General features: G+C 33.1%; 1 protein-coding gene across 2 annotated transcripts in view; it reads right to left on the minus strand.

Annotated features, from left to right (window-relative positions):
- The window catches only part of LOC143910871 (calpain-1 catalytic subunit-like), a 141,045-nt gene that overhangs the window by 43,057 nt on the left and 74,704 nt on the right, over positions 1 to 23,284 (minus strand). For both annotated transcript variants that reach the window (XM_077429478.1, XM_077429479.1), the window contains one exon: positions 19,169 to 19,340. In XM_077429478.1, coding sequence (XP_077285604.1) covers positions 19,169 to 19,340 — 172 coding nt within the window. The remainder of the gene's footprint in view (positions 1 to 19,168; positions 19,341 to 23,284) is intronic.

A 23,284-nucleotide genomic window follows, 5' to 3' on the forward strand; every position in this document is an offset into this window, starting at 1 on the left:
GATGTGAAACTTGGACACTGAACACCAAGATGCTACATAAAATCCAATGCACTCAAAGAAGTATGGAGCGCTGTATGCTTGGCATAACGAGAAAAGACAGAAAGCGGAACACGTGGGTGAGAAGTATGACAAGAGTAGTGGACATAGTAGATAGAGTGAAGAGATTGAAATGGCAATGGGCGGGTCACGTAGCTAGGAGGATGGACGAAAGGTGGACAAAAGAATTGCTTGAATGGTATCCGAGAGAATGCAAAAGGGTAAAAGGAAGACCGCAAGGAAGATGGGTGAACGAAATTAGGAAAATGTGCGGGGTGAGATGGATGAGTGTTGCGCAAAACAGAGACGGGTGGAAGCGTGTTGGAGAGGCCTTCATCCAGCAGTGGATGGCGAGTGGCTGTAAATGATGATGATGATGATATATATATTATATATAGTGAGTAGCATTTATGCAGTGATTGTTAAATTTTGAAATTTTTCATTGGATATGCATAGACTTGTCTGTTATATATGTATTACCAATAATCTTTGTTACCACTTTTATGCCAAATCACTATTCAAATAAAAAAATTAAATCCTTCTGCTTTAATTAAAGTTGTAATTTAAAAGGATTATAATTGAATCAAATGCAGAAAAGATTCATTAAATTTTTTAGAAGCTTCTAATTATGTATTAGTGTAACTGTTGAGATAAAACTCCATCTTCCAAATTTATTCTATTTTTTGCTGCTTTAAATTTTGACATCCTAATGGTATCAAATCCAGATTTATGTAAAATTAATTAAAAAATTCGATCATTTATTGTTATAAAAAATTCAAAGTTTAATCACATTCAGTTATCAAGCAAAATTTCTAAGATTTGGGTTCTAGGTCATTATTTCTCTCTTTTCTATTATCTATTTACAACATTTACCTATAAAAATAAAGAAAAAAATTAGATTGTGTAACCATTTTATTGAATGTCAAGATTATATTCATACATACAATCCAAAATGTGACTGTTGAAATCAATAATAATCTTAAGGTCGATGTTTTTGCATGATTGCAATACTTTCACTATTGTGTTGTAACTTTACATTTGCATGTGCGGATTATGTTTTCCAATTCAAAAATCCATATGTATGTACATTTTAATGCGTGTACGAGTACGGACGTTTTACGAGAAAAAAGCACACACAAATAAATTACGTGCGAAGATCAGAGAACATACATCATCCAATAAAAAGCTAATTCTTGCAGATTGCGCACATAAAAACAATTTCTATCACTGTTGGAAATATCGCTTTTGCCTTCTTTAATCGCATAAATTGTAAAATGCGTCTTCGCCTCACTTTTCCACATAACAATTCCTCATTCTGTCTCACTTTTCTATTACAGAATCACTTCTCCGTGGTGGAAATCGCCTTCGGCACCAGTATTTGATGTTGGCCGTAGATTAAACGGACACTGTTCGTAATGGCAGAGAAAAAACTGCAGCCCTTTGCCATTACGAATAACGGCTGGCAACGGATTAGACTTTATTATTTTCCAATCGGTCGATGAATTCGAAAGAATTTCGAATGATGTTAAATTAATTAGCATGTAAGACAGATGACCAACTACATTACACTACATACCTACGAATACAAATACCACTTTTTTCGGCGACGAGATACAGTTATTGCTACAATCTTTAAAAAAATAATCACGCTTAACATGCGCTGCCAATTATGCGAAAATAATTAACCCAATTGATAGTATCAATCTCGGAGCAAGTAATAAAGTACACATTTGGACATGCTTGAAATATTCTTCAAATTTTTATAAATAGGACAGTTCATTTTTGGAGTGGACTAAAATTAAAATTATAAAAAGATTCTGTAATAATTTGAACATGTAGTTATTGTATATTGTATATGCTACAAATATCATTGCAGTTGAGCACAAAATCTGCGACACAATACAGGACGTTGATAGCATTTCATGGGAACGGGAAGCCGGCGTTAAAACAGGTCAAATAAGACAAATGGACTATGACTGTCGTTGCTCATCCCACCATTTTTCATTATATAATGTTGTTTTATGTTTTTTCGTTATTATTTTTGTAAAAATAATATTTAAAAATAAATTTTGCCAGCACCGTAATCCCGGTATTCAGACTAGTTTCAGCACCGGGATTCACGGTACCAGAAAACACCGGGATCCCGGGATCCCGGGATCAGAAGCCTTAATGCATACATATGTATGTTGATACAAAAAGGGAATATATAATTGAACTTTATTTTAGATAGTATTCACTAAGTAAATGGAACTCTAATTCGACTACTTTACACTTAAAATTCACTTGGTATACCTTAACTTTATTTCGAATACTTTTGACTTTAAAATATACTGTTTATTCACTTGGTACTTTGCACTTTAATTTAGATATTTTTTTCATAGTATCATGAATTTTTAGTTGAATAGATTGCAGTTGGAAATTTAATGTTTGATGATATTTTTGGAGAAAGGAAATATTATTTTAAAAAAGTCGTAAGGAAAACAAAAACAACTTAAAAATACATATAAATAGTATATAAATTCGCTTACCAGATCAATAAAAATAAAAATAAAAACATTCATATAAAATGCAAAGCTTAGTAATTAAAATATCAAAAGAAAACTAACGAAAGAAAAGCTTTGGGTTTCAAAGACCGTTCGTTGACGTCTTTCATTCAATTCTACATGTAATAATTTTCGATTTATTTCTACAAAAATTAATATCATATAACAAGAATAAAAGTAATTTTTATATGGAAAAAATTTCACTATAAGGTGATTTGACGCCAGTCGCCCGGAAACGCTTCACATTTTACACGACGAAAATTCAAATTAATTTCAAATATTGACGCGACCACGAAACAGCTTCTCAGCACCATCGATTGAATAACGTTTAGCGTAATTTTTTATCAGCACTAATACCTCCCTAAAAAATTGTATTCCTCATCGGAACAATTCGACGCGGCGTCTGTCGCCAATCGACGCTGGCGCCGACCGAATAACCGAAGCCGATCGACAGATACATATTTCGACACGTTTCAATAACCAACACATTTTACAATAAAATCGTTATCGATAAATACACATTGTACATATTATGTACGTAGATGTGTGTGTGCGCGTAATTTTTCCGTCGCAGTGCGTACGTGTAATTAAGGTATCAAAAGTGAGGTATGCGCGCTCACGGCGAAGGTGATGTAACGCGGGAACGACCGAGTTACAGTTAAATCAGTAAAACTGGTCATGTCGAGAAAATATTCAGCGTGTAAAAAAGTGATAAATTCGCTCGACCGCTTCCCAAGTTCAAGAGCATTCCGACCTTTTTGATCAACAACGTTTGATGCTTTTTACTCTTTCAGATTCGATGCGCCGTAAAATTGATCTCGATCTGAGCGGATAAGAGGTATTCATTTAGTGTTTGCCTCATCTGAGGTAAAAAATTTAAATACATCTCCATCAGATTCGATGGGACAATTTTGATGTGCGATTTGACTGTTCATTGAGATTGAAGAAACTTCAATATTTTTAATTAATTTACGATAACATTTGGAGAGTGACCTTTTTCAGTTACTTTTGGACGCTCACTGGAAAACTACAGCGAAGAAAATAGTTAAAAAATGACTCAAACACTAATATTTACCAAATTAAATGTTAGCATATTGTTTGTACTTCATCATTGAGGTTTATTATTATAAAATAAACACTGCAAAAAATTCACGTATAGGAGTCCAAATTTTTTTGTGAATTTCCATAGCAGATATTTCTTCTTTATATACATACATATAATACATATAATATGGAGTGCATTTGAACGAATGAATGCGGTTTTTAAATCAAAAATGCCACTTTGCCTAAAGAAAAAGATATTCGATCAATATTTTTGCCAGTGATGGATGGATGTGAAACTTGGACATTGAACGGAAAGTTGGTACACAAGTTGGTACACTCAGAAATAATTCCTTAAATATACAGGTACATACATACATATGTATATGCCTTCTATTTTTCTAAAGTTAAATTTCCACCATCACGACTGTTATGAAAATTCTCGCTGCTGATTGAACGCCTCCACGAGTAAAACGCATTTCCATGTACATAATGTCTTCGACATCGATTTCCGCTGCTTTTATTTAAGATACTAATCTCTAACTCCGAGATACATTTACTCCATTCTTTAGTCTTCGAACTATTGTAACAACGTATCGATTCGCCGGTGTGAAGTGGGTCGAAAACAAAGAATACACACAGATTCGAGTAAACGGCTCTAACGTGAAGTGAAGTGAAAAGCAACGCAAGAAGTGTGTCGCGTACAGGTCGAGGAAAGGTCGACCGCGAGGAATCCGGCGACTTTAGGTGAATGGGTAATTACCCCAGACAACAAAATAACCCTAACGAGACTTCCAGGTTAAAATACTTAATATTATTTTTCGTGAGTGCTAATGATCGTATTGATTTGTTTCAATTTTATTTGTGTGAGTGTATGTATGTGTGTTGAAACAGTTCCCATATTTGTACTTGGAATTAATTGTTGGTAATTTATGATTAGACGGTGAGAAATGGGCGCTCGCGTTACCAAAATTGTTGAATTTTGATCACAGTAATTGGAAGATATTATTTTTGAATATAAAAACGTGTATTTATAGCACAGTAGGCAAAAGACAAACACAGTGGTAAGTTGTATATGCAAAATAAAAAATAATAATCGTTAATATGAATACTCATTGTTTAAGGGAAACTTTCACTATACATATGTATGCGGTCTCCGTGATTTGACAGAATGTTAAATTACAGAAAACGCAAATATCAGAATGCAAAGATCGAAAATCAAAAGATCTTAAGTCGAAAGATAAAAAAGAAATGGTGCATGGTAAACGGTACATACTCACTTAATTTGCGCGAGCAGGATACAACAGGAACAAGAGGAACATGCTTTTCCTCCCGTGTTAATGTGCGCGCGCAGAATACGGGAGGAAAAGCATGTTCCTCTTGTTCCTGTTGTATCCTGCTCGCGCAAATTAAGTGAGTATGTACATAAGTGAGTATGTACCGTTTACCATGCACCATTTTTTTTTGATCTTTCGACTTAAGATCTTTCGATTTTCGATCTTTGCCTTCCGATATTTGCGTTTTCTGTAATTTAACATTCTGTCAAGTCACGTAGACCCATATGTATGTACATATACATGCATACATACGTGTAATTAATTGTTATTTTTATTGATTGTATATTGCACATAAAACGAAATATTTTATGTAAACGTTAGACATTCTTTGCTTATCGCAGAATCCGTATAATGTGTAAAAATATCGTAAAAGTCAAATAAATCCACTCATAAATAGTCGACGAGATTTGATGTCTAGAAAATTAAACACAGTAGGCGTCATTTAACGCAATCGTACAATATATTAGAAGAATTGAATTTCAACGGGGAAAAATTCAATTTCCAAACGCATATATTCGTTCGAGTTAGTGCCGGATATATTCGACATTTATTCTAATAGAATTTTTAACTCACCCGTGTCAATAACCTTATAAAATAGGAAAAGCCGAGTTGTTAAAATAATATCAAAACCCACGTCTTCTTTTAATGATAACCCATTATAGCAGAGCTTGTTTTCTATACTATGAACAAACATAAATAGCATTCGATCATTTTTTCTAAAATAATTTATTGTAATCTATGCATTATAAACACATAGATACATGCTAAACTTCTTAGAAACTATTAAAAGAAGTAAATTAATGCTTTAATCTAAAGATGATTAGTATAAAAAAACGATAAATTTTAAAATAGGGTAATGAAATAAATATAAAAAAATTACTCATAGTCGAACTTAAACGATTTCTCGACATGAGATATATCAGTTAACTTAATTATAATGTTTTACGAATTGGTGAATGAGATAAGTACCTGAATAAGCTATCAAAAAAGCACAAATCAATATTTCATTCAAATATTTCTTCACAACGATCGTTTTGTTTCCTTACAATATAGGAGGAAAGTTTATGATTTATGTTTTTTGTTCAACCTTTTGAATTATATAATTGATAGTCCTTGTTTATTAAGTCAAATGCTATTCGAACGTCCAATCAGATCTCTCCGTATTTTTGTAATTCCTTTTTAATATATTATCTATACGTACATATGTGTGTAGATCTTGCTCTTCTTTTACCAGTATTCCCCTCTACATATATTGATCCTTTTTATTGTTCTGTTTCTTGCTATCTATTTGTATTGTTTGATCATTTATTTTAGTATCACATATGTTTGTTTCTGTTTTTAAAATAAATAAATAAATACATCCATCTACTTAAACATATACATAAAAAATAATTTTGACAAAATTTTAAATTCCAGCTTGAACTGTAGACAGATTTCGTATGGGGTTGGATCCTTTTGAAGGTTTTTTATTCAACTTCCATCCGCCCGAGTAACGCCGCACATCACCGGCAATGCGGACTAATAAATATAACATATTAAAAACTAAACTAAATAAAAAGCTCAAAACTACTATATTATAATAAAAATAATGGAAATATTTCACGAGTTCATTGAGAGATAGCGATCATTAATTGAATGTCTAGGAACTAAAGGCGTTGTTGTCGTCCTCGGGGGAAATTCGCTCTGTATGTAGAGGTCCTCAGGCTCGTTAGTGTCTCGGCTAAAATCCGGAGGTGGATGTTGCATAAGCCAATTAGGAAGAAGTTGTCTGTCGGCAAAGCGCGCTCACAACGGCTAATGTACGATTATTGCCTGCGCGAAGCGTTAAAAGCCCGCCGCGAAAAGCTCCGCGCTAATATCACATAGCGCTTCTCAAACTTCAAACTTATAGCGAACTGATTCGTGACTTGTCATTCATTTTATACACATTTGTTTTCATATGGCATCGTTAAAATTTTCTATGTACTATAAACTATGTACATACTCAACTGTAAAACTCCATTGCTGTTCAATTTGTTATCTTACAAATTATATAAATTATGTATTATAAACACATAGTTATAGTATGTACACATGTACATACAGTTATATATAGTTTTATTGTTATTTACTTTAGATATGTTCAAAAACAAATAAAATACAAGCTTTTGCAAATTTATCAGACGAATGGATTGACTCATTGAAAATTTAACATACTTTTATCAAGGGAAATATGAATTATAAAGTTTCAGAACTACAGATACCGTGCCTTTAACATAGGCGTACATATGCATATGCATGTACGTAAATCTCCGATTGTCTGTTATCGTTCAATGATACATTTTAGCACTTTGTCAAGACAACGAGCGATCAATATACACTTGAGTGATAAACGACCACGCTCGTGGGCAAATTGCGCAATGCACCTCGTTTCGTTTCGAGCCCTGTTTTAGAGATTTGACTAAACGCTAGATCAAACATTAGAAAATGCCGGTCGCTGTTCGTGATGGACGTGAAAGAGTGTTGACGCACGTAAGCAGTGATAATTTTCCGTAATCAAACATAACAAGATGCTCGTGTTTGTTGTTCGCATTTAAACATTCGAAATCTCTCGAATGGGAAATGTTGAGGAATAAACGCTCATTTCATTAACACAGCCGTTTTGAACGCTTATGGTACAACAGGAGTTCAAATGCATAATTTAAATTTTGCACAATTTTCAAGTGGTATATTTTATTTCAAATGCAACGTATTTCATTAATTACCAATGGGAGCGTTTTCTACATTACGTAGTTAAATGCTGCAATGAGCAATGAATATACATGTAATATTAAGAACTGTAATAAAATGAGAATCGTATGTTATAGCTTTTTATTACGACCATGTAAAATTGATATGAACTAATATCTTGACAAATAAAACAAAGACATACGTAAATACACTACACATATCTACATATCTATGTTTGATGTACATACATATCGTAATTACAAAAGCATCATGTTGTAATGTATGCTGAATGGTTTAGTATCAAAATTAAAGAAAAAAAAATCAATTCAATATTTTCACAATAGAAAGCTACCAAAGTTTCTTTTTTTGGAATTATCAAATTATATAAAATAAAATTTTATTTACGAATTATTCTTCGCTTTCATTCGGCAATAAAAATAAATATATATTTTGCTAAAATCGTCAGTGTAGCATTTGACAATGATTTTCAATATCTGTAGCATCGACGCTTCCAAACCGAAACTATAGGTAATAACACTAACAAAGCAGATTCAATACAAGGACGACAATATATTCAATCGTTGTTGAAGAAATACTGTCGACAAAAAGAGATGTCGAAATCGAAGAACTATCAATATACTGTTTAAGTCAATATCTACAAAACCTAAAATTTGAACATTCCTCATAAGTTAGGAGTTTCGCGTTATCGCGTTTGACGCCTGCTCACGCATCGAAGTCTCTGCGTTTAGCTTTCGAGCGCTAAACAGTTTTTATAATGGCGAGGTTACATAACGGATCGTCATACCAGCAAGTCGGTTGTTGTTGTTGTTGCTGGCCATTTCTTTTATTTAATATTCAGCGGCGTGGTCATCACCTTCCCGCTATCGCCTCTTGGTCAGGGTCAAACACTCCTGCTTTTCAATGTCCTCGGCCGGCATGCGCGTGTCTTTTACTGTTACGACTGCCATTTTTTTTGTTTTCGTTTAAACAACACAGAGAAAAAATATTTATACGGCAATTAAATTGACAGTGACAATTTTTTTTAAAGCTCGCGAATAAATTTCGGATGACAATCCGTAAACGATGGGGAATTCGTAACGTCTTAGTAATCGATCAAAATTACAGTTATGTAATAATAGGCGATTGAATTTACATACATTCAAATTTCGAACGCACTGGAGAATATGACGCGAATTGAATTCCGAACATAAATTTTACGAGCGATCTACACTTTTATCAAAATTGTTATTGTGCATAAACGAAGCTTTTTTTATCAACTTGTGCAAAAAGTTATCAAGAACGAATAAATCACATTTGTCTTACATTTTAGATTTTATTACATATAGCCGAAGTTTTGCTAAATGGAAATAGCTCCCACGAGTATTTTTTTTGCGGACCGTAATTAAATGAATCTATTTTGTACAATGTAAAAACACTTTTTGATGAAATATATATATATATATATATATATATATATATATATATATATATATATATATATATATATATATATAATTGTTTAGCTGTTGATAAAGATTCAAGAATTTGAAAAAAAACCTTGTCAAAATAATACTATGCAATGTAGGCTAAACCTTTTTTATACAAGTTACATCCAATTAACTTGCATAGTTTGTATGAAAAAGACAACCGTTTATTTAATAAAAAATAGCAGCAAAATTCTTATATTGATTTGTCAGCGATTGAAAAAGTAATCCCGCATTTCTATATTGAAAATCTTATCCAAAAATGCAATCATCAATGTAACCTACTTTTACTTTACGAATTCAAGAGTTGTAAGTTCAACATTTATCCGTTCGTTTACAGCTAAATACATCTTAATAGCGTCTGTGGGTTAATGAGTGTAAAAAAATGACAAGTAAAAGCGTTTGATAAATTAAAAAAAATCTATCGTAATAAATTGCACCGTTATATTTGTGGAAGTTGCGTGAATTAATAAGAATTTTACGGTCAGCTTGCGCACATATAAATTTATTAACCATACACTTAACATAAATTAGCGTGAACAGATTGTATTTAATTGCATTTAATAACGTTAAATTATGTGTATAAAACAAAAATTCGAATCCGTCGAAATTACAACATCGATACAATAAAATAAAAAATACATAACCGATAGCAAGTAAAATAAAAAAATAAAAAATACATAACCGGCTATCGATCGTAATGGCTAATTTAGATAACATATTGTAAATTCATATGTGACAACAATCGAACACGGCGTATTTCCAGGGATTGCCTAACTGTAAAACGATTGAATGGGTTTACTATATCCAGAGTTGAACGAATGTGCTGCGGTTTTATCGACATACTTGCCCACATTGGATTACAGTGATCAAATTAATAATATATATTGCATTTCATCCATAAAAGTTTTTATTGGACAATTGTAGAATTTAACAGCGGTGAACTATCGAAACGAACCTTTCCATGTTGTGCAGGTAAATATTACACTCGGCATAACTGTGAATCTATTACCGACGATGTGTATAATATAGACGTTCTATTTTATACGTGGCCGGACATGTTGATTGAATTGGCAGTCGTAAAATGAGAGTTATGTATATATATACATATGTATATATTTTGTGAATAATAAAGTAATCAAAAGTAATTTTTGTTTCGCAATTCGAATTGATAGATAGCATAAAGCTACAATCATTTTTTTTATGAACCACAAATTTGTTCTCTAATATTGTGTATATGTATATGTACATAGGTACATGTATGTACATATAAACATAGGTACATACATGTACCTATAAAAGGCTGATTCATAAAAGGCCGAATTCATAAAAGGCCGAATTCATAAAAGGCCGAATTCATAAAAGGCTGAATCCAATCTAGCACGAATCAGCCATTTTTTGTTTAATTTGAGAAATTTTTAAATAAATGTATAAACTATTTTTATCTTGTGTAGGCATATTTTTCTTCCTCAAAAATGTCATCACCCGACTTAGGCACTTGCTTAGAAAAATCATTATTTTTTGCTTCCTTGCTTTGAACACTAATGGAGTGGTCTATTGTTTTTTTTGTTTTATTTTAATTAAGTGCTTTTTTAATTTTCTTTTATTGAGAAATTAAAAAAAAAAAACACAGGAATTAAGTGGAGGGTACAGGACTCAAATTATTTTAATACATTCTCATGGATCAAGATCCATAAAAATTTCCAAACTTAAATTAAAAGGATACAATGAGATTGATTCTATAGAAAATCGATCGAAAACGTGAATAATAAAGAAGATTAATTTTAGCTATCATATCTTAAAAATTCCAAAAACGAACCTTCTGATCTGGCTGGCGAAGTGAAAAAGAAATGAAATTTTCTTAAACCGAAAACGATAGAGGAATTCCTAGTAAGATGTAATACAAGTAGTGGTTTTTTAAAATACCCGAATATTTTTGAACAAAAGAATTTTTTACAGGTGGCAATACGTCCACGACTGTATATGCTATTTATATTTTTTGTTCATTAATACATATAAAATATATACATATATGCATATACAATGTAGATTCAATGTATAAACGCATGGTTTCTATACATTCAAAATTTGCCCAGTAGAATTTTTAAATTATGCTTTCATAGGTGAAAACATGTAAATAATTGTTTGTATACCTTGTCCTGCTAATTTATTTTAATTTTTCAAATGAGGTTATAATGACATCAACAGTTTGTGATCAAAAGATTGTGCTATCGGAAAATTAGGAATTTTCCTATAAGTAGTCGCCAAAACATGACTGCAAGTGGAAAATCTAGCTAGAATTTTTACATCGAAAACCAACTAGATTGATTAAAATCAAAAAAATTCACAAATTTAGACTCACCTTAACATTAAAATTCAGTCGACCACATTAACCGTCCGGAAACATGCTTAAGCTTCATGATTATATGTCCAATGTATAATTTAAAGCTACTCTTTGAATCAGTAGTTGCCCACAATAGAGACATTTTTAAAGCCATTCCCATGGCGACTCTAATTAAAACGTAATCATTTGAAAATTACACGCAGCAAGAGACATCGCTCCAGATGTCCAAATGACTATATTTACCTGTAGCCACCGTCGATTGTTTTCGTTCACACACACACATACATATAATCTGAAATGATTTAATATCGATTGTTATTTAAAAAAATCATCATCGAGCAGAGGAGCCAGGTGTGAAATCGTCAATTTTCACCGAGTTTCACCCGACCATTGTGCGATGATTATGGTGTTCGGGAACGGTTCAGCCATGCATCATGTGGCTTGTTAGGCTGCCGTAAATTTGTCGGAAACCAGTTACATGCATACATAGAGGTGCGTGTTGAATTTTTCAATTAACCGAAAATTTGTACAGCGACAAATTGCGCTTTCGCTCCCCCTTCGAGTCGGTTAAATAAATCAGAAACGCGTGTACTCGTATTCATAGCTCCATAAATAAATAGTGAGTTAAAAATGTATGTGATTGTAATGTGGTGGCGAGGGAGTGAGATCAGGTGTAGCTGTTGGCTGTGGGTCAGGTGTCGTAACACTACGGGAAGTCCTCGACACTTACTTGGTTGCACCATTGCATTGCCTACAATCTTGTTTACCTGATTTAACCTGGTAGTAGTGACATTGATTCATTTCAACAATAGAAACTTTATGTATTGACTATGTGAATACTACATAACTAGGTAATATCAAATTATGGATAATTCTATAAAATGTTACCTATGTGAGCATTACTTTGACAGTGAAAATGTAAAAAGTATGAGTAGATAGAGCACATTATGTAGTAAATATGTACATACATATGTATGTTTGTGAAAAATTTCGACTTTTATATTTTTATTTTATCTTTAGTATATATATGGAAGGTCTAACAGGTAGCCCCAATGCGCCTTTCTGGCCAGAAACATTGTAAATTTGATACAAATATTATTAATATTATACAAAGTACATAAAATACATATCAATTAATATCCACAGAGACATATATGTATGGTCAAATTTGCAACATTTTAAACAATTCAGTAAATATATATCAATTAACATTCACAGAGACATGTATTGTCAAATTTGTAAATTTGCAGCATTTTTATACAATTCAGCGAAATTCGAGATTGCTGAAACGGTTGCCAATTATTTTGAACCGTTTGAATGAAAATCAGATAAATTGGCAAACTCTGATAGGAAACGAGCAATCTGGAGTTATAAATCCAAGGTCTGGCCAGCAGAAATCACTTGGATTTGAACCCGTGACCACTCTGTTCAAAGCAGTATATGCTAACCACTAGTCTATTCTGCTCGTATGTACATATGTTGTTCAAAATTTAAACTTTAATTTCAAGACATCATTGATAGTTCCCTCTTCCTTGTATTACAATATTTTAAAAAGGATAACTACCATTGCTCAATTAACATTCTCGCGTAATGAGAACCTCTCACGATTCAAAGGGGTCACCGACACTTTAGTTATATCCAACAACGATTCGAATTCATACAGAATTTGCTCATCATCATGTTCAGCGAGACAATAGTCATCGGAATCGCTCGATAGCGATCAAATCCGGACAAAACACCCCCACTGTTGCTAATTGGCAACAATTATGAAGGAGCTGTTGGTCGTTAGCACTTGCTGAGCGTAGAGCCGACAAAGGATATTTTGATTTTTTTTCGCAAGCCATCGTCTTAGTGCACGTCTAAGACTAATCAACAACAATGCTTCGCCGCTGACCTCAGTCGACGAACCGAAACGTCCAAAAAGGACAAATAAATTCATGATGCAAATTCAATGCACCTTTGATTCGAACCGTCGCGTCGTCGGTTTCTATAATGCGAAAATAGCATCGGCACAAGGATAAATGACTCGCATTGTAACGAGGATGATGCATCAAAAGTGCATCATTTCGAACGAGCACAAAAGAAGATCTGACTATGTATTGAAAGCTTCGCACTAACGATACTTGCAGGATTCGAAAGTGCAACGCTAGCTAGCGACGTGCTTTGTGCAATATCGCATTACGATTTTGATGTTAGTAACAAAGGTTGCGATTGCATTATTGAATTATATGGGACTGAACACCTTTCAAAAGACGAGGTTTTATTATAATTATTGTTATTTATGTATTTTCAACTCCTTTGAAGAACTGCTGGGTAAAGGAAGGTCTTTAGAAATTTGAAAATCTAGCTTCTATGTAATAGACGGTTCTATGACAAAACGTCGAACGACACAACGTCCCCGAAATAATGCAAACGCGACATAATGTCTACAGACAAAATGATAATGTGATACAATATATATGGACAACATGATTACGCGTCAAAATGGGCATACACAAAACATTTATATGTTTAAAAATGATTTTTAACGAAATAAACATACAAGTATTCAATAAAACGTTAGTAAGATAAGCCAGTCTAATCGAAATTTAATCATAAATAACAAACTCTATCACAAGAACTTTCGAATTATTCGTAGGTACTTACAATAAAAGATGATTTTTTAAATTTCTTTATTGAGAATCTTTAATGGACGTGATTTTCTTTCTTCTTTTGAGTACACTAAATTAAAATTTTTAATTATTTTTAACATTTTCAATTGTCATACGCTTTTCACAATCAACAAATTTACATACATAATATTAGACCATAGAATATATAATTCGAGTACTCGAGACTCATTCAGTAGAAGATTGTGTGAACTTCATCAAACTAATATTATCACAATATGGGGCTACTTTCACCTTCACTCATCGACTGTTTCAACGAACATAATCCTAACCTCAGTTCAACCTTAACCTTTAATCTGTCAACAGCATAATAAATATTTTTGAACAGTAGAAACTACTTGTTTTGTTTGCCATGAGTCTACTAATCTTATCGTAGATTCGTAGATCAGAAGTCCAAAATAAAAGTCAGGATTAATATTTTGTCAAAGATGAGGTAAAATAATCTTATCCGGAAAGGCTGGAGTTAGGGCATGCAAAATTACCGAAGTAAAAAGGTTAATATTTTTTAATTTCAAACCCTATCTAATGAAATATTCGGTTTTATGGTTGATGGATGATTCTATGCATAGTACCTACGTACTGTATATAAAAAGGGTCTGTGAACCATAAAAGACGTCTCCAGTGGGATTGAACAATTTGGCCGTCTGTTTGCGTAACATCTTCATGAGATCGCGTGCCAGGGCTGATCGTTTGTCACGCGAGCCACAAATTAGAAGGCGAGAGACGATCTGAGCAGCCGCCGTAGAAGACGACGTCCCCGCCTCACGACAGTTACATCTCGAAAATCCGCCCCAAAAGAAAAGAATAGCGCGCTTAACGACCAATGCCAAAACGCTCGCGCATGGCATTTTTCAATTATAAACCAATCAAAATTACCGGCTTTTTTACGTGTCGGGCACATACATACTTACATAAGGTCGAGACGTGATTCATGGCAACGCATCACGTCTCGCCGTACATGTGTATAAATGTAATATTGCATTCGTTGCCGTTTTATTCGTGTTGATTTGAAATGTTCGAGTGTTGACCGCGCGCGCCTCTCCATCGCATCGTCGTGAGCTTGAGCGCCGCGATGGTGTTGATTGAAGGGCCGAGCTGGTCGTTTTACCATCATCAGATATTTTTACGATACACGTTTCCTCTGCGGACGATGGACCCTTCGGTTAGGAATTCAAAAGACCCGGCGGTGTGTGAGAAAACGCCGCATCTAGCCATTGCAAATTAATTTCCTATTTTATAACGAACCCCATTAAAGACATACTAATTTTGATCGCGTTTTAAACATACTGAATATATAGTGGAAATTATTATTAGATGAGCCGTTATATTAGAAAGTGGCAGAAGTCCAATTTTCAGTTCCAAAAACACTATTTCTGTTTGAATTGTTATCACTTTTTTTAATTCGATATGTCCAGAGAATCTTGGAAAAGCAGATTAGACGTTTAATTTTTTTTTTATAATTAAACGTAAAATGTGAATAGTATCTTTACCTATGTAAATTGGTTGCATATTACTTTTCCACATCTTAATTATAAAATTTACATCAAATATGAATTATATCCATGCCAAAAATCTAATATAATATGTGTTTGTGTTGACAAGATTTTATGTGCTTTTTTGTTTCTCTGTTTTTGGCAATACAGTATTAAAATAATTTATTGCATTTCACTAGTGAAGAATATATAAATTTTTATTGCGGAAACTTATTAATTACCGTTTATCAGTTACTTTTAAATTTAATGGTCAGTGTGGTCAGAAAATACTTTTATTGGAAAAAATCAAAATGTCCATTCAATAAAATTATAAAATCACTTTCATGTTCCAATTCAAATTAAAAACCAACTGTCAGAATAAAATGACTATTTATTTATAATTACTTACCGTTTGCCTACTGCCCCGAATGTATTGACCACTTATTAAAATAACTAACCAAAAAGATTTAAAATTATTGCCCAATTAAATTCTAGACATAATCTAATATTGAAAATTTTACACAAAAATCGACTTTTCTTGCTAACGTATACAATTTTTAGTAATAAAAATAATGGCAATTTTCAAAATATAAAAAATTAAAGGAATTAAAAAATCACTAAAAATTGACGTATGACCAAACATATTGAATTATTGTTAATTAAATATGTATAAAAAAAAGTAAGTACATTCATAGTGTACATATGTATGTGTATGTAATTCATACACAAAAAATCAATTTAATAAAAATATAAATAACGTGAAAATGAGAAAAAAAGTATGAGACGAAGGAAACAATCGGTTTTGGCTACTACAGCACATTAACTAAACGATTTTATTTATAATGTAATTTAAATTCATGATTTCCACAAATAAATTATTTGATTTCAATTTATTAGTGTATTTACTTCAATAAAATTGGAGACTCTAGTTGACAGATACCATAATAATATTAATTAATGACAATAATAAAAAGGAGTCGGAGTCGGTTGATTTTTTATTACGACTCCGACTCCAACATCAATTGAAATGCTACGACTCCGAGACTTCGACTCCGACTCTACAGCCCTGTGTATTACATATATACAATCTCAAATAAAATTATGTTCAGTTAAATATCTTTAATAATGTCTCGAAGTGGTCATAAAATCGATACACTCCAACATAATAAAATAAAATTGTTCTTATCGTACCGGTAATAAATCGCATCGTACATAAATATAACCTCATACGTGTTTTATGCGTACGTAACTATCATATATTCTTTATACGTGTAAGTATACATTTAAACATATACAATGTTATGAACCGAAATTTATGGTGATTGATAAAGCATATAAAATAAACATTACATGGCACTATATCAAGTTGTATAACAACGACGCGCTGTTGAAATCCAATCTAATAAATTAATATAAATTAATGACACATTTCTAACTAATCGAATTATTATTATTGATATTATATTATAGTGACATGAAAATTTGCATTGTGCACGAGACGAGAGTTCGATGGCCGGTCACTGTTTTTGAAGACTGCCCTAAAAAGAGAATAAAACAAAGCAAAAAATATGCTGATAATTTGATTTCATTTTATATACAGATATATCATATAATTTTCCGAATTGGATGCCTTTAGTTCGACCAAAGTTGATCTGTATAGTAAATTCCAAATATAAGTAGTCCATTAAAAAAAGTCCGAACACCGGATTTCAATAAAATTCATCCGCAGATAATATTGATATAAATCGTTGAAAAAATTGATCGAATAATAATTCGACGTTATCGAAGCGCTAAAACTAGTGAATTTTAATCGAAGCGCAAAGGATGTAAGTCGATACGATATCTGAGGATTAATATTGTTAATTTGTAACAGACGTTTCAGATACAGATCGCTGCTAGAGAGCATTACTTCGCTATCGGTTTGATTTGTTGGGTGCTGATCATTTAACTGTCACAAAGAGAGGATAAAGATAAGCAACATACGATGCATACAGATTGTATCTAAAATATATTATCTACATATAATGGAGGAATATGCGAATTGAGAGTAAGATTCTTATTATTATTATTAATACGTAGATGTTAATCTGAAGCAACACAGGAAGAGTTGACTCACATAGATTGACAGGTCTGATTTGATTATATTTGGGAACACTGTCAATCAAATCGGAACTGTCGATGTGATTCAAATGTATACGTATAATAGATCAAATATTCATACTACATATACATATGTATTATATTACATATAGTTGCTTCCTAAGAAGCTATCCGTCGTAATAGCAAGTGGCCATCCTTGACCCAATGTTGATGCTGATAACGATCTGATGATTGGTGAGTCTGCCTTATGATTATCCTGTTTAAGATCCACTTTTCTCTGCCATATATTGCACTGATTTATATCGGATTTATTTATTTTTTGTTTCACAAAATAAAATCATGTATAATTCCACTAAGCACTGGGAAAAATCTCATATCATACGAATGAATATTTTTAACAGTACTATTACCGTTCCAGTCAAAATAATTAATCAATCGAAATTGGGAAAGATAAAATTATAACTGTTATACTTTACGCAGGTAATGAAGATAGTCATGTTAGCATGCTCAAAAAGACAAGAAAACGATGGAGAATGATTTAATTTCTTTTCATTTTAACTTATGTTATTTTATTTATTTAAGATTAAGTTTGGATCATTGTGGTATTACAGAAGTCCCTAATGTGCCACAATGGTTGAATTTTTTTTATTTTTACAAGCCTCTTCTATGTTTGCCTTCGCTCGTTCGTCTGACAACATTTGGATTCGATATCCTACATTATTGCGATCGTTTTGAAACTTTGCTATTTTGCGCGGTTGGGTCAACAATATATATTCAAATCAAATCCGCCAGTACGATGCTGAAAAATGATCGTATCAGACAAGTTTAAAAAATGCTACAATTTTGACCATCTTGAACGTCTAATGTTAAGTTGCCGTATTTAAAAGCACGACTACTTCGAAGTATGTTTTTAAGCTTTAGAAATCGTTAGCTTTAGTTAAGTAAAAACTGTTTGTGTTATATTTTTTTTAGAACAAATGAAGGTAAATTAGGTTAAATGATTACAAATCAATTACAAGACATAAATATATAAAATAAGTACGTCACTATAGACGTACATATTTCAACCATAATTATGAAAAAAATAATTTAATCATCATTGAATCAATTGCGCAAGAAAAAGTGCAATAGCAATTTTAGAATAAAACTGCAGTGGGTGGTCTGCAATAGAATTGCAGTCGGCAGTGGCGTCTTCGCTGATTTACAGTCCATAATTGTAGTTTAATGAGGGGCGATACGCCCGAATGAGACCAATAAACCAGAAACCGGATAGCAGATAAAGCCGAGGACGCTCATACACAATACCTTACGGCCTGGTGCGAGAGACTCCTAAATTATAAACGAACGCGCAGATAAAGCCGTCTGTTATCTGGTTGGTAGCCGTGGTGGAAATAAAAAAAAAATCGGAAAAACAAGAAGCGAATCGAACTTACGTGAGGTCGCATCCAGACTATGGGCTGAAACGGTGGCTTCTTGTTCTTGTATAGGGCTTTGGGCCCCGGCGCGAAGTCGGGGTCCTCCCATAGCACACCCTTCTCTCGACACGCCCTTTTGATGGCCTGGTAGTGAGATACGCCGGTTCTTGGCCTTTCCGTGGTCCAGTACCTGAAAACAAATCAATTTATAAATATAGTGTACATACATAGGTGATTCATATTCTTTCAGGAATCTTTCCGCCTTATGTTAAGTTTGGTTTTTGCACTTCTTTCTCTAGCCCTCTTCATCATCATTCACAGCCATTCGCCATCCACTGCTAGATGAAGGCCTCTACAACACGCTTCCATTCATCTCTGTTTTGATACCTCTCATCCATCTAATTTCACACATTTTTCTGATTTCAGCAACCATCTTCCCCGTGGCCTTTATTGCACCCTTTTACATTCTCTTGGGTACAGTGGCGTATCAAGTAAATGGGGGGCTCCAAGCGCATTTGAAATTTGAACCATTTCAGTAAAAAAATGTTATCGTCGTTTTTTACCATGCTTTTCATTAGGATTTTACAAAACCATATTTTTTTTATTTATTTACTACATATACATACATACATACATATGTATGTACTTGAAACACCAATAGGTTTTGGAATAAAATAGGTACTATTTTAAAATACTATGTAAAATAGGTATTAATTTCATTTATTCTTGGCTTACAAACGTATTGTGGATAAAGATAGTAATTTGTAAGTTGTAAATTTTGGTAGAAATGGCCCATTTCGGGGCCACCAAGATTCGGGGGCCCCAAGCGCGTGCTAATTTTCATGTATGATAAACCGCCGCTGCTCGGGTACCATTTGAGCACTTCTTTCGTCCACCTATCGTCCGTTTTTCTAGCTACGTGACCCGCCCATTGCCATTTCAATCTCTCTGCTCTTACTATTCCATCAACCACCTTTGACATACTTCTCACCCACGTACTAATGTTTCTACCTCTCCTCGTTATGCCAAGCATACAGCGTTCCATACTTGTTTGAGTTCATTGGACCGTATATAGCATGCTGGCGTTCAAATGCCCAAGTTTCGCATCTACATATACGTCATCACTGGCAAGACACGTTTTTTTTCTGTGCAAGACACGGTTATATTACGGTTTTTTTATGTCATATGTTTAATTTTTATTTCATTTATGACAGCATTAGTTTTTAAAAATTCTATTTTTTAACGTATGTATACATATGTTTTAATTGTTTAATTTTTCATTTGTTATAGTTTATCGTTGTACTTAATTAATTTCATTTGTTTCACTGTATTGTATTTATGTATATGAACGATATGAATTGAAATACACACATCACTTTTTTTTTACATATTTTGAAAAAAAAATTTTTTACTAAAATGGGTCAAGGGGGGGGCGCATTTTCTCTCTACGGCCCTGCACATAGCACATCAAATTATTATCGAAAGTCATAGCAATGATGACCTGTAATGCCGCTATGACTCAATGTGAAAAATTAAAATAAAATAAAAAAAATATTTCGTCTAAAAGATAATAATAAATAATAAAAAATATATATGTTGAGGTTAAATATTATCTTTCAATACCAAATTCATTAAATAATTTACTATACATTCTATGGTTTTTCATAATTTTGTATTTTTTACATAAATTATCCATATAATCACACATTCAATATCACTTTAAATTACATGTAATTATAAAAATAATACATAATTTGGTACAGCATGGATGAGCAGATAGCGCGGAAGTACTACCTATATTAAGAAATACATATATTATTACAATCAATTTAATTTAATTACAGCTCAGAGAAATATAAATAGCACTAACACTAAGCAAACTAAGATAATAATCGAAAGGCTCATAATTCTCAATTTAAATGCCAATAAATAAGCGTTTTGGCATATTTAGTCCAATGAGATGTAGTTATAGAACAACTTTTAATTAATAATACACACTATTATACGGGCCATATTTGAAAATGAATTACTAATTTATTGACGCATTTGATTTATTAGATTATAAGCAAACTTTCTTTTTATATATAACTAGCTGAACTCGGCATGCGTTACAATACCACAATAACGCATGCAATTCCCGTTCCCTTTCCGTTCCCGTTCCCGTTCCCATTTGTCGGAAAAACGCAGGCAGTGAACACGTTGGTCGTGACGCGAAAAAATTTGAAATTATAGCGTTGCAATGACACTCATTCCCGTTTTTCCCGTTTCCGTTCCCGTTTTTGTGCGATTTTTTTCACAGTAATCTTCCCGGACATGCATACAACAAATCCTGAAAGTTCCATCGTAATCGGTTCAGTGGTTTAGGAGCCTATTCGAGACACACAGACAGACAGACAGACATTAATTTTTATATATATAGATCTATTGCTAAAATTTAATCTATATACATACATATATAAAAATTAACGTTTGTCTGTCTGTTCGTCTGTCACGTATGCGTTCCTATACCATTCAACCGATTTGCGATGAAACTTACACGAGTTATTGTGTGTATGCCCGCGGTGGTTTCTGTAAAAAAATCGTTCAAAAACGGGAACGGGAAAACAGGAATGAGTGGCATTGAAATTTCAATGAGTCGCCCACCTACGTTGTTAGGGTAAAATAAACAAACAATTGAATAATTTGAAACTGAAACATTCACTTAACGAAACAAAGAGAAACGGGAACAGGAACGGGAACGGGAATTTCATGCGTTATGTAGCATTGAAACGCATGCCGGGTTCAGCTAGTACTGAATAAAAACCAGACTGTGAAGTTTTATATGACAAAATTCCTAACCTAATACAAACTCTCAATATAATTTTGAAAGGATCCATTATTAAATATCGAGCTATGTTGATCGAAAGTACATTTCTATAGATTTCAATCAAGCTTTCCAGCTTACGATATTACAAAAAAAAATTTAACCGTACAAGTAATTCAAACTATTATATACAATATCGATCGACAAGTTCACAAGTCGCATCATACATATACATATTAGTTGTTATCGACGTTCTGTTATATTATTATTATAAGACACGCGGTGGTGCGATAAGCCGCACGCACCTTGCCGAGAGAACGCTAACGGTACAAATTTATTCACTATTGTATTTGGAGTATTGTTGTGGTAAAGCGGTTTCATTACCATCCGATCAGGTGCCACATATACATGGTCACAATGGAACACCGCAGTGTAAACAGCCTCCATTCATCCGAGATGAATCGCACAATGCGGTCGTCCTTCGCTACGCGTTCGAATCAATCAAAATATCCACCCCCCCCCCCCCCCCCTCAAGAACATTCTTCCGATAAAATCTGAATCGTTACAATAACAATCTGTGAAAAGCCTTGAGCTAGTTCCAACGCGTTTTTGCTTTCAGTAATATTTCCAGATTGACTTTTGTCTTGTGCCGTTGCATTGAAGTGTCTTTTCATGGTGGGGTGTCCTTCTGTGCTAATTCGAACATACATATGTACATATGTATATATGTATGTTTTGTCTTATGCCGTTTCCATTTCTAGCGGTAAGCTTCAAAGGCAAACTACCAACTAGGAAGTGATGACTAGTATTGTATGCACTGATTGAATCGTTTTGATATTAATGATTAGTTATCATTGTGCTATCTTCTTTCCGCGTGATGCACTGAGTGTTATACATACGTCATCTACTTTAATGCTAAACACAGTACATATCGATGGCTTGGTGCAAAGATATTGAATGTCCTTTTTGAATTTGTTTCGAATTTTAAGTTTGTAGATGCTGGAATAATTCAGGATTTTCCTTGCAAGGTTTTCCTATGTGGTATACACTTCAGTACAAATTCAAAAATGTACATACAATATTTGTGCACCAAGCCATCGGTATGTACATACATCAGCGGTTTCCAAACTGGGAGGCGCGCCTTCCTGGGGAGGCGCGGGCTATTGCCAGGGGAGGCGCCAAAACTTTTTAATAAAAAAATAATTTTCATACCATAATATCTACAAATAAATAAAACTTCATATCGTAGCTTAACAGTAAAAATTCAATGCATGAATATTTATTTTTATTTTTCTTTAATTTTTATATACACATTAAATTAGCAACCCTTC

Source organism: Arctopsyche grandis, chromosome 4 (assembly GCF_051622035.1).
Source record: "Arctopsyche grandis isolate Sample6627 chromosome 4, ASM5162203v2, whole genome shotgun sequence".
NCBI classification, from domain to species: Eukaryota; Metazoa; Arthropoda; class Insecta; order Trichoptera; family Hydropsychidae; genus Arctopsyche; species Arctopsyche grandis.